Source organism: Olea europaea, unplaced genomic scaffold, assembly GCF_002742605.1.
Source record: "Olea europaea var. sylvestris unplaced genomic scaffold, O_europaea_v1 scaffold2176, whole genome shotgun sequence".
Classification (NCBI taxonomy): domain Eukaryota; kingdom Viridiplantae; phylum Streptophyta; class Magnoliopsida; order Lamiales; family Oleaceae; genus Olea; species Olea europaea.
Window position 1 is genome coordinate 1 of NW_019239759.1, and position 19592 is coordinate 19592.

Here is a 19592-nt window from a genome sequence, read left to right on the forward strand (position 1 = left end):
TACTAGCGTAATTCTTAAGCTTTTGTTTTTGCTTAAGTACATTGGCTCGCATCATGTATTTAAGAGTGCTTATGGGTTTAACCCTTATGAGTGTTTTTTAAGCTCATATTGGGTTCACATCTCCAGTTTAGGGATGTTGTTGACCACTAATAATAATCAACAAATTTTTCTTAGAGTGTGTTTGATTGGTATGGAAAATATCACCTATAAAAAAAATATTTTCCTTGTTTTGAGGAAAACAAAAACCTACTCTCTGAAAAGATAACATTTTCGCTAAAAATAAGAAAATTAAGTATATTATTAAAAGTTGAAAAATATTTTCAATGAAAAAAATTAACAATCAAACACTCAAAGTAGGAAATTGAATGGAAAACTGATATTTTCTATGGAAACTAAATGCAATCAAACATACCCTTACTATGTATGATTTTTTCCTCCTAAGCTCACTATTTTGCAGCTCAATAGGGAGTAAGAGGATGAATGACCATTTTGAAGGAGACTATTTCAAATTTAGCATAATCTTTTTCATCTTAGGCATGTATATCTACAGATTTCTATTCAGGCATTGGAGAAGAATCAATCTTTTTGGTTGGTGATATGTTGCAGCCTTTAATTGAATGATATCGAACTTATTCAGTTATATTGTTCATGTTTATTCACTAGCTTAGTCCATACATTTTTATTTTTGCTCAAGTATATTGGTTTGCATCATGTATTAAAGGTCGCTTATGAGGTTTTCTCCCTTTATAAGTGTCTTTTTAGCTTATTTTGGGTTAGCGTGTATTTTCGGCCTCTTCAAAGTGTTCGCTCATAAGAATATCTCATATGTAACAACAACAAAATTCTTTCTTCCTCCATCTTATGGAGAAAGCGAGGCAAGGACAAGGACAAGAAATTGATACCTACCGTGACCATTAATTTTTATATATATAAATTTGAATTTTATTTAAATAAATATAAATAAAAATGTGATTGTAAACATGAAAATTTAATTTCCATCCTACTTCCTTCTAAAAATTCCCGACGAGGAAAGAGATGGGAGGATTGTCCCTACCCTACGCCATCTATGCTTTAATTGAGCAACCTCAAGTACACATTTTAACCCTTATGTGACAAACTTTGTAAATTATTTATAAATAGTCAAATTTAATTTTTTAACTACACATTTTAATGAACTTCCAATTATTATTCATTTATTCACCAATTGACACTTATCTTTATCTATTTATAAATTAAATCGATTCATAAATTCTTCCCAAATGCAGTCTTAAAATTTTCTTATTTCGACTGAAATCAAAATTGTCAATAGTTGACATGGTTTCTATCTCTGTTACAACTCAGGATTCAAAGTAGATCTATTGTAAATTGCAACGTCCAAAACTAAACCAATAAATTCATGCTTGTCATTTCCCATCAATTGTCAAAGTTATGCACTTATTTTGCTTGTCTCATATAATAAATGCAAAATGGACCATGCTACACTACCAGGCCTGTAAGAAGCCTGGTAGTGCAAAATATGGCCCTTTAATAGGTTTGGCGAGGTACGTAGGTAGGTAGGTAGGTAGGTAGGTAAGGTGGGAGCATTTCCCTTTTTCCCCTCGATATTTACAGAGCCTGTTTGGGAGTGATTTTAAGAATTGATTTTTTGACCGTTAGGAGAAAAGTGGGGTCCACCTGTAAGAGAAGAAGTCAAATATGACTGCTGGAATAGTGAAATAACGATAAAAAAATCAATTTTTTGAGTCAAAAAATCGCTCCCAAACAAGCCCACAATTAAAGATATCATATTCGTTCCATAAAAATAGAAATACTTACTATTTTTTCTTATATATCTCAAATTTTATATCATTTTTTTTTTTTTGCTCAGAACATAATTAATTTTTTATTTTATTTTCTAACCTGTTCATATTTAATATACATTATTATCAACAAAGAAGAACCAATGTTATGAAGATAAGACCGGATATGATTGGTTCAATCGGAAAAATTAGAAACCAATCCAAATTCGGTTGGACTAAAACTAAAAACCCGCTTAATATAAAATTGATAAAAAGCTCGATCGATTTATTCACTAACCTAATGACTCAAAATGGGTTTAGCCAGTTGGTCGACTATTTAAAAATTATGTACTATTATATTAATTATAAATCTCTTTGGGAGATTGTCTACTTAACGGTTGACCCATCCATGTATACGATACATTCGCTGCTACTTTGTAAGGGGAATCCGATGTGGACTGGGAACAATAAAAATTATTCCCCATAATTTTTGTAGTGGGTATCTAATTTTGTAGTGATTTTGAATAAATTAATTATTTTTCTATGTTATTTTTATTTAATAAAAAAATTAAAAACTCTCCAAATATTTCAATTAACAATATTATAATATTATTTACCATTTGAATATTTATTTATTTATTCTTATTTAACTACTCTGTTCGACTTCGATTTTATCCTTTAATCCTTGATCCTCTCATCCTTTCGAGCCAATGCCCTGTCCGAATTTTAAAACATTGGTGAGAACTACACATGTTTAAAATTCAAATCATTAATTAATGTAGGATTATCAAGGAAAATATATTATAAATTTATATTTTCAATTATTAATTACATTTTTTAATTTGTTTAAAAATAAAAGAAAGTTTATCTTTATAAAACGGAGGAAAAAATATATATTTTTTAAACAAATTTAATACCGATAATTACAATGAATGTAAAATTATAAAATTATATTCTAATGGAAAAACTACAAATTTTAAAAATTTACATAAATAATCAGTTCTATTATTTGTCGACATAATAAAAAATCCTATTTAACTTTTTTTTTATTTAGAATATCAATTCGAGTAGCAATAGAAATTGTTTAAATTATAATAATGTGAGACTATATTTTTATTTTCCATCTCTCCACCTATTATTCTAATGACAAGTAGGTTATTAATCTTAAAAAATGAACAAGTTAGTATTCATTATTATTTTTTTAAATGTAGTGGTTTCGTTCATGATTTATCACTCTTTATTTACATATTTCGAGGGATACCCAAATATTATTTACTTATAATTATTTGCTCTTATGTATTTATAATTTGAGGACTTTGTAATGACTACCAAACATGGTGTTATGTTATGAACCATAGTTTAATTAATACTTGAAATTTATTTTTAAACTGTTATCTACGTCTGCACGCAAGTATAACTCGTTCGGTGAAGAAGAATATTAAAAAGCATAAATTCCATATCATCCCCTTCCCTATCTCTACATATACATATCTCAGAAACTTTGACTTTTTGATAAAACGATGCCAGTAATGAGTAATTTAATCAATTATAATTGCTGACGCAATTCCAAAATTCCAACGAAAAGAGAAGTACCCAACTTTTTAACTCTTTAATCTATATTTATATACAGACACACGAATATGAATGTAATTGTTTTCATTTTCTGGCCTTCAATACCCACACAGACACCGAGCAATAAATGCAGTGTTACGGACTACGACAATAGCAGTGTTCTTTTGTGTGGTTATAAGTAAAAATTCCAGCTCAACTGGGCATCTGACTCTTCTATAGAATTGTTTTAAGTTTTCGTTTTTCCAGAACTAATTTGCATCAAAACACACACATACACAGCAATAAATGCAAAGCTGTTTTGTTTGTCTAACTACTTTTCCAATTGGGTTGATCTTTTTGGTTATTATAAAATAATTTCAATTTAATATCTTGAAACCGATAAATTTGTTTGAAATAAGATGATGGGCAGCTGAAATTTGAGTTTAGTTCATTGAATACTTTTAATTTTTTTGCAATGGGCTGTGTCCTTGGAAAAAGAGCCACCAGAAGAAGAGAAACTCGACGGAGTTGTCGCCGGAGGGAAGAAAATGGGTCGTTTTCTGAACCCCACCTCACGAGGGTGCAGAACGACGTTGAAAGAGGAAAGAAGAAGATCAGAGAGATTCCGGAGGCAGATGTGGGACGGCTTAGGCCCTCGGCTTCAGCGCCGGAGTTTCTGCTAAGAACTGGCGGCGCCACCACTCGGGAAGGGTGGCCTTCGTGGTTGGTCGACGTCGCCGGCGATGCCATCAAGAACTGGACACCCCGCCGTGCCAACACCTTCGAGAAACTCGATAAGGTGCGTAGATACATATATTTGCAGTTCATCGTAGCGTTAGAGATAAGGTACCACTTCTTAATCGCAAGGTACAACTTCTAGTTGCGCGCATTACATTTGTAACGTGTTTGGGATTACTACATTATGGTCACTAAGTACATAATGTGAAACGTGAACAAATAATGATTTCCATTAGAAAAAGGATCTTTAGCAGGAGCCAGGATCAATATTCACCAGCGCTTAAAAGTTACTTTTTCAGAAAGTGAAAAAAGATTTGCTTTTTAGGAAAGGAAATTTGTTAGTCAAGAAAGTAAGGTTAAAAGTCACATTTGACAAACTAAGTAACTTCAAATTAAGTTTGATTTACTCTTGAGCCCAACCAAACATGCTCCCAACCCTTAGGTGCTTGCTTGCTTCAGGAAATGGAATAATCAGATTGCTATTATGTTTTTGGCTTTTGCTGTTTGTATACAAAATTGCTTTTGTTTTGGATGATATAAATGTTTTAAGTTTTTTCCTATCTTTGGAAGTATGCAAAACATATTGAGACGCATAAATATTGTGAATTCTGGAGTCATAATAATATTATTATTTTTGAATAGATTGGACAAGGAACATACAGCAATGTGTATAAAGCTCGAGACTTGATAACGGGGAAGGTGGTTGCATTGAAGAAAGTAAGGTTTGATAACCTAGAGCCAGAAACCGTTGCATTTGTGGCAAGAGAGATACTCATTTTGAGTAGGCTGAATCATCCCAATGTAATTAAACTCGAAGGGCTGGTTATTTCGAGAATGTCTAGTAGTCTTTACCTCGTTTTTGAATATATGGAGCATGATCTTGCTGGCCTTGCTGCTGTCCAAGGTGTCAAGTTCACAGAACCCCAGGTAGAGAAGATAGGAAGAAAGAATAAGAAAATTTTATTATCTCATATGATTTCTTTGATGAATTTAATTGGTCTGCGGTCTTTTACATTGTCGGTTTGATTCAAATACTTTTATTATTGTTGTTCATGTTTCCTGGAAGTGTACTTATTTGGTTATGCACATCTAGTTGGCATTTTTTTTCCTAGTTGTTTTAACATGTGGAAATGGGGATATGACTCTCTAATGATGCATTCAGGCCTTTTAGGCATGTAATTGCTCTGTAGTGTTTGAGAGAGCAGAACTTCATGAGTAACGGGAATTATATTTTCCATTTCGATTTGATGATTGAGGGGAAGTTTTGACAAGCATTCGAATGACATTGAAATGGTTTTGCAAATTTGAGGAAGAGTTTCTAATTGAAATTTTAAACTTAGACTTTCTGCAATAGGGCAATTTAGGATTGCCTGCAGCTAAATGTCATGCACTGTCCAAAAATTTATGCACACTTGTATTTTAACAGAAACTTGGAAAACATTGTTTGTTTGTATAAATAAGATCAATATTTTGAGATATTAGTCTGTTGGGAGTCTTTACTTTCACTCTCATATCATAAACTTAACCCTCTACTAACAGACAAACTTACTGAGTGATGTACACAGTATAGAAGTCAAAGATCCACCTGTAAAGAACTAGACAGATAATGAATTTTCCTTCAGGAGTGTAGATTTCTCTTTGTTCAACATAACATTTTTATTATGTTGAAGATAACAAATTATATAAATTGGGCATTGTATATTAGCTTAAGCTTTTAGATTAAGTGATTCAACATGGTATTCAAGCGGGTAAAGGTCCTAAGTTCAAGTCTCTTCACCACCACTTCAATGAATTGTGCTTGTGCTAGGCTTTGATGGATAAAATGAATCTCGCATACTCTTGAGGAATTGTTGAATATAATATTTAAATGACGTATATTTGGTTAGCTTAAACTTTTAAATCAAGTGGTTCAACATATTTCGTAACAATGAGAAAGCATTTTAAATTTAACGTCTTAAATAGACTTTTGTGAAAATTTGACCAAAAACTGCTATTGTGTCAGTGGTATCATGATTGTATTTCCTGGTGCAGGTCAAATGTTTTATGAAACAATTATTCTCTGGGCTTGAGCATTGCCATAAAAATGGCGTTCTACATCGTGATATCAAATGCTCTAATTTGCTAATTGATGATGAAGGAATCTTAAAAATAGCCGATTTCGGTTTGGCTTCTTTTTTTGATCCTGATCGCAAGAAACCTTTGACTAGTCGGGTTGTCACCCTCTGGTACCGTCCTCCAGAACTCTTACTGGGGGCCACTTATTATGGGGTTGGTGTTGATCTGTGGAGTGCAGGCTGCATTTTGGCAGAGCTGTTTTCTGGGAAGCCAATACTGCGGGGTCGAACTGAGGTATTCTCTCTCTGATTTTCTTCCTTTGATACAATTGCTTAAGCAATCCCTTAAACTGGAATCATCCTATTTATCATCATGACATAAAAGATATCAACAACATTCATATTTAGTCCAACTGCGTGCATCGACTCCTTCGATATGTTACGCCATATCTGACAAAGGGAGATTTCTAATTTATGGAACATTAGCTTCTGGCCGCTGAAATCTTTCTATTTAGCCTATGTTTGGCCTCCATATTTTTAAAAAACTCATTTTTTTTTTTTTTTTTCAAAACTGATTTTTGACCATATAATCTCTCATGAAATAATTTTACATGTAAATCAAAAACTTTTCCTTCTTTTTTAACCACACATTCTTTCAAAAATCACTATTCCATATTACATTTTCTTACGGAAATGGGGTTCAAACAGGGGCTTAATCAATTGTTTCCTACGTATTTTGCCAAGTTCAAACTATTTATTTCTTTGCTATTTAGGTTGAGCAACTTCACAAGATCTTTAAATTATGTGGTTCTCCATCGGAGGAATATTGGAAGAAATCCAGATTGCCAAATGCAACTCTTTATAAACCTCAGCAACCTTATAAGTGTTGCATATCAGAGACCTTCAAGGATTTTCCACCATGTGCTCTTGCTCTGGTAGAAACTCTTCTTGCTATTGACCCTGATGTTCGAAGCTCTACCACTGCAGCATTAAATAGCGAAGTGGGTAATCCTTGAATCTGAATAATTTTTGTTTGAATTTTTTTAAAATCTATTAGAGAGGTTTATCATTTGCTCAATGCAACGTATTACCGCATAATAACTAAATGAAGTTTTATTCCTCCAGTTTCCGCATATTATATTATGCTTGCCTCTAAAATCCACCTACTTGTGGATTGGTTATAGCCAATCTGGTTCAGTTCTGAACTACTTGTTCTTGCCTTTTGCAGGTGGTATGTTTTAACAAATTTGCTTTACAAAATATTTTCGTTTATAATTAGGACTTTTTCTTCTCACTTAGTGTTTTTTTGGGCAATTTTTGTGTGTGTGTGTTTGGTGACAAAGATGGGGGCTTAGGTAGTAAAATTTTATTCAAATATGAACAAGTGCGCTGGTGGGAGAATTGCTTGTGATTGAATCTAATATATTGTTTATGAACAGTTCTTTAACACTGAACCATATGCCTGTGAGCCATCAAGCTTACCGAAGTATCCTCCAAGCAAGGAAATGGATATAAAATTGAGAGTTGAAGAAGCAAGAAGGTGATTACTTTCTTGATGTTAAGAAATTCTTTACCAATCTTAATTATATGCTGACATTTATCTTAACTATAGGCAACGAGGTTTAGGTGGGAAAGCCCACGTCGTAGATGGTACCAGAAGAATGAGAATTCATGAAAGGGTAGGCCGTGCAATTCCAGCGCCAGAAGCCAATGCTGAGATCCAAGCAAACTTAGATGTAAGTCAAAACAGATTTTATTTTTGTTTCTGCGCTATAACCAAGTCAAATGCTATCACATTTATCATCACTTGTAACAAAATTAAAAAACTGCGGTGTTTCTGTTGAAGCGTTGGGGTATAAACAGTGTCACTAGGAGAGCTGCATTTACTGGGCTTGTGCTGGTTAAGGATTTTAAACTCCTGCGTGCAATTTGAGCTCAGTGGATTTCTGCTTTGCTATGTTGTACCCTCTCAATTGTATTTTAAGAAAAATCTTATTAATCTTGCATAAGACCATCAAAAAGAAAGAAAACTAACAGCGGGAATCAAGAGCTAGATGGAATGTAAGGAGGGGGGAGGGGGGGAATGCGAATGCTCGGTTTAGGAAATAGCAAATCTGTAGGCTTTGTGCTTACGATTGAACTTTTAGTCGGAGGACAGTGTTCTTCATGTTTATCTAAGCTTAAAATTTTTACCCATTAGTAAATAAAATTTAAAATTAATAATTGGAAATAAGTAACTTACTTTGACAATGAGGTAGGCGTTAATTTCAGAGTAACTTCTTTTACTTATAAGCAAGTAAAAGGTATCCTGGCCAAACATGCTTGGGAAACTTTTGTTCATTTTTAAGTTTAACCTTACATGCTCTAGGAAACACAGATGCAGAATACTGGGAAGGAATTGCTATTTTATATAAATAATTCCATATCTCAAGTAGCTGCATTGAGAAAGAAATTGACGAGTTCAAATTTTACTCTAATTGCAACTGCTAAGAACTCCGTGATAAGATGATACATAATGATTTAATAACATTAGGAGCTGCTTTAGTGAATTGAAAGGGAAGAGGCGAAGAGCATGCAGTCATAGACCTTAACAAAAGAATATTTTGGTGGTTCTGCTAAACACCCTTTTTTAATCTTCCATCTTTTTATTCTTCGTTTTATTCTTTGTATACAAATTTGCATGGTGTGAATGTAGGCGTTTATTTTGCTTAAAATCTAATGATTTCCTTCTCTGCACCCCCAACTCCAGAGGATGCGAGTCGAGTCACAAGCTAATGCTAAGACAAAAAGCGAGAGATTTCCACCACCCCATCAGGATGGATCGGTTGGATACCCTATGGATACATCATTACAAAATTGCCCTGTATCTTTCGGTGCATCTGATGCTTCTTTTAGTTCCTCGATTTTTGATCCAAAACCATCCCGATTTCTGAGAAATAATACAGTAACAAGTGCAGCTTCCTGGGGGAAAAACAAGAAAGAAGAGCCTCATTTGGCTCCTCCTCGGAGATTCACGAACACATTCTATCCTTCCTTAATTGGTTGGTCCAAGGATTGGAGGTTCAGTCGGAGACGATCAATTTCAGAGAATTTTGCTGAAAGAAGGTAGAGAGAATTTAAAGGAAACAAATCTTTTGAAAACTTGGTGTTTTTGCCATTGTTGGTATTAAATGTAATCTTTTTTGTTATTAATTTCATTCTAATCTTGTAATTATGTGGGTTCTGTTCATAATTAACACATTTCAAAGTCTCAAGTGAGTTGGTTCATAGCATCTTCCTCTGTATTAAATTCTATCTTCATTCGTGATCGATTATGAAATTTCTATATGTGGAATCCTATTTGTTGTATAGTTTAGACTTGAGATTTTCCTGCCTACCAGGTTTAATTGTAAAAATTTTGTATCTAATCATGTACTAATTGTACTTAAGATCAATCTTTTACATGCAATTGTGCTTCTTTATTCTCCGGAATCTCTGTTGTGTTCTTGCGTATTCATATTTAACATCAGTACCATGGTTTTCACCCCAAAATATGCGAATTCCCAACACTTGAGAGCCATGTGCGGTAATCTACAGGAAGTGATTGAAAAGGATAATGGACGTGTCTTTTGTCCGTGGTTCTTTTGACTTGGATCTAATTTGGTGTACCGAGCGTGTAAATAGTCGCAAAATGTTCTGTGGCAGTACCTGACCAATACGTAACGAATAAAGCTAAGTGTACAACATTGGTTGACAATCACGTGTTATCAAAATTCAAACCTTTGATGTAGAAAATAATTTTTAAAATGGATGAATATAATTGCCAAGTAGGACGTCGTCAATCCGTATTATCCACCATGATTCGTAATAAAAACACACAATAACCATTGAATTGGATATAAATTATGTAGTAGGATTCACAGTCGAGCTAATGCTTGCTTTTGTTTCCTCTCGTATTAACAATAGAATCCCTTTTTTATAATCGAAACAAGGCAGTCTTTATGCATTAGAATTTTCACCATAAGAAACTTGGAAAGAATTCTGTAGCTGATATAAGAACGTTTCTATATTCCTCTCGACTATCAGCTTCTACGTTCAAGCAGAGCACCTTTGGGCACGTAGACATCTAAATGGAATCTTATAATTTTGTATAAACATCTTGCTTAAACAAGATGGTACCAAGAAAAAAAAAACTTACATGGGAATTTAGTATTTTTTAACAGCAGAATTTATAATGCGATCAATGACCTGGAACAAATGAAGATGAAGAACTTGAAAGTACACATTACAGCATTAAAGGATTAATTGTGCTATATATATATATATATATATGATTTACATATGGTTTACTTATATATGATATGATGAGATATGATTGTATTAGAATTTCTTTAACCAAATGAAAATAAAATAAAATTGTCCACCATTCTTTCTATACTTCATCTGTATGTAAATCATTATGTAACTCTATTATTTACAAGTAACATTATTCAAAAACGACTCTAGGACCAGTGGACGTTCCTTCATCAAATGAGGAACTTAAAGCATTACTGATATGAACTCACGTAACATTAATAATTCTGAGACCCATAAAAGAGTGAATCACAATCCCAAAAAAAAAAAAAGTAAAATTCCAATTTGAAGCTTGACCTAATAATTTATTGAACCAAAGAACTAATACAATCACCGACAATATGTTGATCCTCTGATCACAAAAATTATGAACTTTGCTATGAATTTATTGAACGTCATAAAGAGTATGAATCTTTGATGAGTTTGGATAGTCTAAAGGCTAAAAATATTGAAAATAAGTTCTGTTCAATTAAGAACAATATAGAAAGTGAAAAATTGCACATTATGATTAATTCTCAAAAAATTAATGTCTTTATTGTACAATGAATGATCCTTTTATAAGCATAAAATAAACTCCTATTCAAAACAAAATTCTAATTCTAAAGACAAATACAAATAAATTAGAAAACTACAAAACAAATATGTATAAAATTAAAATACTAGAAATAACGAAAATACCCTTAAACTAATTCGAAACATAAAAACGCAAAAATGGACCCCTAAGCAGTCGATTTTGACCACCAAAGTTTGACCTGCTCATCGGACAAACTTGTGCAAAATCGAAAGACATTTTCAAATTGTACTCATGGGCAAAAACTCGACAATCGAGCAGAAAGTTATATGAATTTTTATACATCCTTTACGTTTTTGCATATACTTCATATTCATTCCATTTTTTAATTGGTTTAGGATTTTTTTTTTTTTTTATGTGTATCAATTTGGAATATGTGATGGGTCCTTATTAACTTGCCTCCATGATTCTCATCAATCACGCAAGGTCATCTATGCAAAATGGTGCAACCATTGACAATAATAGGAATAAAACTCTAATCCTAGCTTAAAATGGAATTAAAGATTACAAGAATTTTACCATAAGCAAAACTCTAACAAAATATGGAAAATTTCGGAAAAGGAAACAATTTCCCTAGAAAAATAATTATGCGGTCCCATAGATGTCAGTTTAATTCTTCTGCTTGTATTGAATTGATCCATTTGGATTCGGCTCCTGACCCGAACATGAAAGTTGCCTCATTTTGGGTTTCAAACATCCTCCTATCAATAGTTGATTGAACTAGCAACCCTATCGCTTGTTTCACTTGCTTTGCCCACGATCGAGTCATTGGCCTGCCTTCGATTTTCAACGAGTCTCGCTCTACACTTGTCTTTTTCAAACTTGACTCTTCGATCACATCATCCCCTCCCTCTTCAAAAGGATTCGTCCTCAAATCTGCACCTGCATCAAAGATAGAGAGATTAGGCACATTAAAAGTTGCTGAAACATTATACGCATCTGGAAGGTCCAATTTATCTGCAATGTCGTTGATCTTCTCGATGACTTGAAATGGACCATCTCCCCGCGGTTGCAATTTTGATTTCCTTTACTCTGGAAAGCGTTCCTTTCTAAAATGCAACCAAACCCAATCTCCAGTTTCGAATGTTACCCTTTTTCTGCCTTTGTTTGCCTGCGATACAACAAGCTTGCTTTTATTTTCGATCTGCAACTTAACATTTTCATGGAGTGATTTTACCAACTCTGCTTTTCTTTTACCATCTAAATTGCTATGCTCATTTACAGGTAAGGAAATTAAATCCAAAGGGGTTAGTGAATTAAAATCATACACAATTTCGAAATGTGAAAATGAAGTAGTAGAATGAACAACACGATTATAAGCAAATTCAATGAAAGGTAAACACTCCCAATTCTTCAAGTTCTTATTGATCACTGTGCGCAAGAGTTGAATCCTAGTCCTATTGACTACCTCAATTTGCCCATCGGTTTGGGGCTGACAAGTTGTGAAAAATAACAATTTCGTTCCTAACTTACCCCACAAAACTCACCAAAAATGACTCAAGAGCTTCACGTCCCTATCTGACACTATACTCTTTGGAACCCCATGCAAACGCACAACCTCTTTAAAGAACAAATCAGCTATATGTTTGGCATCATCAATTTTGTGACATGGTATGAAGTTTTTCATTTTACTAAACCTATCTACCACCACAAAAATTGAATCTCGTCCTTTCTTAGTCCTAGGTAAACCCAAAACAAAATCCATTGAAAGGTCAACCCATGGTTCACTAGGTGTAGCTAATGGTGTGTATAATCCTTGAGGTAAAACTTTAGACTTACCCCTTTTACAAATTATGCATCGACTATAAATTCACTCAATATCAACTTTCATCTTAGGCCAATAGAAATGCTCCCCTAACATTTCCAAAGTCTTCTATACCCCAAAATGTCCTATCAATCCACCAGTATGTGCTTCTCTCACCAACAACTCTCGCATTAAACAATTAGAAATACATAACCTATTTTTCTGAAATAAATAACCCTCATGCCTAAAGAACTTATCAATATCCCCTTTTTCACAAGATTTGTAAATATCGAAAAAATCTAAGTCAATTTTGTACATGCTTATAATATGTTCAAAACCAAGCAATTTAGCACTTAAAGAAGTTATCAAGGTATGCCTTCGAGATAACGCATCCGCCACTACGTTTTCTTTACCTTGCTTATACTTGATGACGTAGGGAAATGTCTTAAGGAATTCAATCCATCTAGCATGCCTCTTGTTCAACTTTCTTTGACCCCACAGGTGCTTCAATGATTTATGATCAGTGTGAATAACGAACTCCTTCGGCCACAAGTAGTGCTCTCATGTCTCCAACGCCCGAACAAAAGAATATAACTCTTTGGGTTGTTTAGTGTAGCCCTACTCAGTTTTTCACTGAAATAGGCTATCGGCCTTCTTTCTTGCATTAAGACTGCTCCAATACTTATTCCTGAGGCATCACACGCAATCTTGAAAGTTTTGTTAAAATCAGGTAATGCTAAAACAAGCGTTTTACACAATTTATCCTTAATAGTATTAAATGCATGCTCCTGTTCATCGCCCCAATGAAAACCCACACTTTTCTTAACGACTTCAGTAGGGTGTAGTAATTGTGCTAAAATCTTGTACAATCACCTATAAAAATTAGCCAAACCGTGAAAACTTCTAACCTCTGTTATGGTTTTAGGTGTAGGTCAATCTTTAATAACTTTAATTTTTCTTCATTTACTTCTACCCCGTTAGCACTAACAACAAAACCTAAAAAGACAATCTTTTTCCATACAAAACGTACATTTCTTGAAATTAGCATACAATTGTTTTTTCCTTAACACAACAAGCACACATCTCAAGTGTTCCACATGCTCATTAAGATTTTTGCTATAGATTAAAATGTCATCAAAATAAATCATAACAAATTTTCCTATATAAGCACGCAAAACATGGCTCATTAAACGCATAAAAGTGCTCATTGCATTAGTGAGTCTAAACAACATAACTAACTATTCATATAATTCATATTTAGTTTTGAATGCAGTTTTCCACTCATCACCTTCCCTCATGCGAATTTGATAGTACCCACTCTTAAGATCAATTTTGTTAAAAATACATGCATCATGCAATTTATCCAACATGTCATCTAACCTAGGGATTGGGTGACGATACTTTACCGTTATGTTATTGATGGTTCTGCAATCCAAGCACATTCTCCATGACCCATCTTTCTTTGGCACAAGCAATACTGGTACTGCACATGGACTCATGCTCTCCCTTACATAACCCTTGCTCATCAACTCATCTACCTGCCTCTGAAGTTCTTTTGTCTCATCGGGATTGCTTCGGTAAGCTGGTCGATTTGAAATGACAGCTCCATGTATCAATCCGATGTTCAATACCTCGAATGGGTGGTAACCCACTAGGCATGTCCTCCGAAAATATGTCTTCGAATTTCTACAACAAAGACTTAGCCAAACTAGGGAGGGGTGGGTTAGTTTCTTCCAAATTGAGGAGTAATTCCTTATACAAGAACAAGATCATTTCTTTTCTCTCAATTATCGCTCTCCTCATTTCACTCCCTTTTGTAAAGAAATTCGCTCATGATTTTTCTTTTCTCTCAAAAGACTCTCTTTCTTTTCTCTCTTGCAGCTCATCTCTCTTTTTCTCTCTAGTAGCCACCTCACCATTTTATATGTTACTCCCTACTTCACTGTTTTCTCTCCTCTTCTCTAACTCTTTTACTCTTCTTTCTTCCTCGTTCTTCAACTTGATTTGGTTCTCATATACTTGTGCCGGTGTTAATGGCACAAAGGTAATGATCCTCTCGTCTTTGACGAAACTATAACGATTTTTGTACCCATCATGCATTGCTTTCCTATCATATTGCCAAGGTCTCCCCAACAAAATATGTCCCGCTTGCATTGATATTACATCACACACTACCTCATCCCGATAACTTCCAATAGAGATATTAATTTACACCCTGCGATTAACCCTAACTTCTCCACATTCGTTTAACCATTGCAATTTATATAGCCTAGGGTGCATCAACCGTGCTAAATTTAATTTCTCTACAAGTGCTACGCTAGCAACATTTGTGCAACTACCACCATCGATAATTACACTATATACCGTATCGTTGACATGGCATCGAGTATGGAAGATGTTCTCCCATTGTAGCTCTGAATCATCCACCTTGATGTGAGTAGTAAGAGCTTGCCTTGCAACTAAAAGATCCCCAACAACACCTTCAAACTTTTCTTCTTTACTAACCTCCTCCAACGTCGGCATGTCGTTATATTCACCTTCACTTTCACTCACCACCTCTACATTGTCTTGCAACACCATTACCCTTTTGTTTGGGCATTGAGAAGCAATGTGTCTAGATCCCAAGCATCTAAAACACTTGATGTTTCGACTCCTTGATGATCGTGACTCCAATTTTGGTATTGTTCTGCTAGCACCTTCATCTTTTCCCCTTTGCCAATCATTCCTACCTTTAGGTATAGCTCTATCACCCTTGTTATTATCCCACCTCGATTTCCAAGATGAATTCGAAGTATTTCACAGTTGCCTACCTGTTCCAATCCACTTCAATTTTCTCTGCACCTTCATAGCTACATGCAACATATCTTCTAACTCTACATAATGTTGCAACTCCACTACATTAGCAATTCCCCTATTTAACCTATTTAAGAACCGTGCCATGATAGCTTCCCGATCGTCAACCACATTTTCCCTAATCATAAGTATCTCCATCTCCTTGTGGTAATCCTCCACGCTTTTCGACCCTTGATACAAGCTTTGCAATTTCTGATGGATCTCCCTATAATAGTGACTAGGAACGAACCGTTTTCTCATCAATGTCTTCAACTCCTCCCAAGTACTAACCGGTTTTCTCCCACACCTACCTTATGAAGTAACCACTTGATCTCACCAAGTTATTGCATAGTCAATGAACTCTAGAATTGCCAACTTCACCTTCTTCTCTTCCGAGTAGTTATAACATTCGAAAATCAATTCAACCTTTCTTTCCCACTCTAGGTACGCCTTCGGGTGACTTTTCCCTTTAAATTGTCGAATGGTTATTTTGATATTACCCATGTTTTCATCCATCTCATCTCCATTATTATTCCTACCCCGTCTTTCAAACTTATCACCTCTATTTCTCATCCTCCCCAAATCAACGTCATTGGCCTCATACTCATTGAGATCACTATCAGATTCCTCATGCCTTACCCTCCTAGGATCTCGTCTACCCGGTCCCCTAGCATTCGACACCTCTACTGGTTGTCCCCTACTAAGATTAGCTACTGATGTATCTAACCTAGTCATCCAAGTTTCCTGTTTTATCCTCCAAGCCTCCTGTTGATCCAACCTATCCCTTACATCTCCAAACGCACTTTCAAATCATTGTATTAAATCATCCATTGCATTATTATGTTGCCGCGTCGGCTTGAATTCGAATCTTCTCGTTCAGACATTCTAAAACTAGAATTTTATCTGCCTCACCGATATTCACTTGGAAATCACACAATATGACATTTTCCTTCTATTAATCTCATCACTCTGTCTTTTACCACTCAGTGCTTCCCTCCAAGCTCTTAAAAGAACTAAGTGAACTCGAAAAATTTTAAACTCGTGGAATTCCTAATCGAATGTGAACAAAAGATGGTGAAACAAAAGGACTTGAAGAATTTTTGATGGAATAAACCCGGACTTTAATTGATGAAAAAAACTAGTGTGACTCAATAGAATAAAGATTGTTGGTAGTAAATTGAACAATAATATAAAAAATAGATTCTTTTTTTCGACTTTTTTTTTTTGGGAACAGTAAAAAAAAATTCGACTTTTTTTTCCTCCTCCTTAACTGAATGTGAATAGTACTTTTTTTTTTGGAACAAAAAAAAATAATGAATTAAACTACCAACAAATTAAACAAGATGATTTTGGATGCTAGAATAGCTCCAAAAAAACATTGACAAAATTTGACGGATTGAAGACTCGAACAACGAAGAAACGAAGAATACAAGAATAGAAACTAAAAAAAATGCGAAAAAACAAAGAACAAAGATTCAACAAAAAAAACTAAAGACATAACTTGTTAAATTGGAGCCTGTACTTTGATACCAACTAATGCGAACCCTTTAGCAACGTTGACTATGAAACTCACAACTAGATTGTTAGAACCCCAGAAAAGCAATTAAGAGATTTGAGAGTTTGAACCCGAATTAATGAACCAAGAAACCCAACAAGATCAAAGTTTGAAAGACCCTTTGATTACACGATTAAAACTCGCTCCCGGATTGTAGAATGCCAAAAGATTATATCTCTTGATAAGTTCCAATTATTCAACGAAGAACGATGTGAAGAAAGCAAATTGCCTCTCTTTATTGAATTATTTCAAAATAACATTGTGTAAAGTTTTACAATAAGAATAAACCTATTTATATGTAGAAAATCTATAAACGAATTCTAATAGGAATAAAATTCTAATGAAAATCTAGAAACTAATTATAATATGAATAAAACTCTAATCCTATATTAAAATGGAATTAAAGATTGGGGAAATTGCAGCCGAAGTACCAAACCTTTCGTTTATTAGTAGACTTTGCCCAAACCTTTGATTTGTGCCACCGTGAGTACCAAACCTTTCAAAAATATGCAGTTCAAGTCCAAAATAACAGTTTCCGTCTATTTGACCTCAAAATCTGTCAGTTGACCCCAAAATCCTTCAGTTGACCCCAAAAATTAAAAAACTAATAATTTGACCACATAAGATAAGGCTAAAATGGTCATTTTACCATTTTAATATAAAACAATAAAAAAATGAAAAAATGAAAATTGGTCATCTTCTCCAAGTCTCCAGCCTGGCTCTCCATTTTGTCTCTCTCTCTCTCTCTCTCTCTCTCTCTCTCTCTCTCCAACGCCCAGATTTACTTCGCGCCACCTCCTCTGCCTGTCTTCTCAGCCTACTCCTCACACACCCACATCCACTAATATCTGAGTATCATCTTCATCTTATAACATAAGTCCCCAAAAAAGAAGAAATTTCATAAATTTTGAAATTAAGGTTTTTTTTTTCCTTTTTTTTACACCATGGATTTAGATTCCTACCATAATGCATCAAATACAGAAATTCTTAATTCATAGCTCAGGGAGAAACAAAATCTGTAATTCATTTCCACCAAATCAAAACTCACAAAGAACCTCGGAATTGGAAATCAGAAATTGCTCCTTTTCCAATTTCTAAATCTCCTAAATATTTTACATTCATGTTCCATGGGGAACTTGAGATTTGATAATGGGAAGTTTTTACTCCAAATTTTTTACACGTGGGAGTGGGGGCAATGATTTATGGGTATGGCCGGACGGTGGTGGCACTATCGGCCGTGGGTGGAGGGTGGCATATGATGAGACTGGGGTCAATCGACGGATTTTGAGGTCAAATAGACGGAAACCATCATTTTGGACTTGAGTTGCATATTTTTGAAAGGTTTGGTACTCACGGTGGCACAAATCAAAGGTTTGGACAAAGTCTACTAATAAACAAAAGGTTTGGTACTTCGGCTGCAATTTTCCCTTAAAGATTATAAGAATTTTACCATAACCAAAACTCTAATAAAATATGGAAAATTTTGGAAAAGGAAACAATTTTCCCCGAAAAATAATTATGTGGTCGCATAAATGTCAGTTTAATTCTTCTGCTTGTATTGAATTGATCCATTTGGATTCGACTCCTGACCCGAACATGAAAGTTGCTTTATTTTATGTTCCAAACATCATCCTATCAATAGTTGATTGAACTACAACCTCATTGCTTGTTTCACTTGCTTTGCTCTCGATTGCGTCATCGATCCGCCTTCGATTTTCAACGAGTCTCGCTCCACACTTGTCGTTTTCGAACTTGACTCTTGAATCACATCAAATAGACAGAACAAGAAATGATAATATTTAGAAGAATAATTTGAGATGAGAATTATATGTTACTTTATTTATGATAACAGGCCAACTAAGTGCTATTATGTGTTACAGACCAATAAATAAGTGCTATTATTTGCTAGACCAATTTTTGTGCTATTTGTATTAATTTTCTGAAGTTACAAGCTTACCATACCGGTCCAGGCCCGTATATTCAATCCAGTTCATATTGGGCCGTGACATAATGGACCTAATTTGACTTTTGCTAGGGTTTTTCTACGTTAGATCGTCACGATTCATTCACCAGGGAAATTATCTGATAATCAATGGAGAACTCTCCTGAATTTCAGCAACTTATCACTGTAAGTATTTCGAAAAAATACGTTTCGTGTATTTGTTATGTATTGCTTCATCATACTGTTTGACTATAGAATACAAGTGTGTTAATGCAAATCCGGTTATCTTGTTTATGGTTATTGCGATTTTTATTCTACCGTTTGGAATAATTTTTTTTTTTATATGTTGCGTCTTTTTTTTTTTCATATAAATTCAGTTTCTGCTCATCCAATGTTCTGTAATTTCTAATGAGATGCTATATCCAATTCTTTCTAACGCGGTAACAGAATATATATATATATATATATATATATATATATATATATATATATATA

The 19592-nt window shown here is 34.3% G+C and overlaps 2 protein-coding genes across 2 annotated transcripts in view; both read left to right on the forward strand.

Moving 5' to 3' along the window:
* Positions 1–3298: 3298 nt before the first annotated feature.
* LOC111380603 (probable serine/threonine-protein kinase At1g54610) lies at positions 3299–9564 on the forward strand. The gene is made up of 8 exons (XM_023004216.1): positions 3299–3528; positions 3828–4128; positions 4710–4994; positions 6099–6416; positions 6895–7122; positions 7561–7661; positions 7734–7857; positions 8871–9564. Exons 1-8 carry the CDS (start codon positions 3419–3421, stop codon positions 9228–9230), a joined length of 1827 nt encoding a protein of 608 aa, XP_022859984.1. The 5' UTR covers positions 3299–3418; the 3' UTR covers positions 9231–9564.
* Positions 9565–19118: 9554 nt separating this feature from the next.
* LOC111380613 (mitochondrial import inner membrane translocase subunit TIM8-like) overlaps positions 19119–19592 on the forward strand; it is a 2399-nt gene continuing 1925 nt past the window's right edge. The window contains exon 1 of the mRNA XM_023004227.1: positions 19119–19283. Within this exon, the coding sequence (XP_022859995.1) occupies positions 19248–19283 (36 nt within the window). The 5' untranslated portion in view covers positions 19119–19247. The remainder of the gene's footprint in view (positions 19284–19592) is intronic.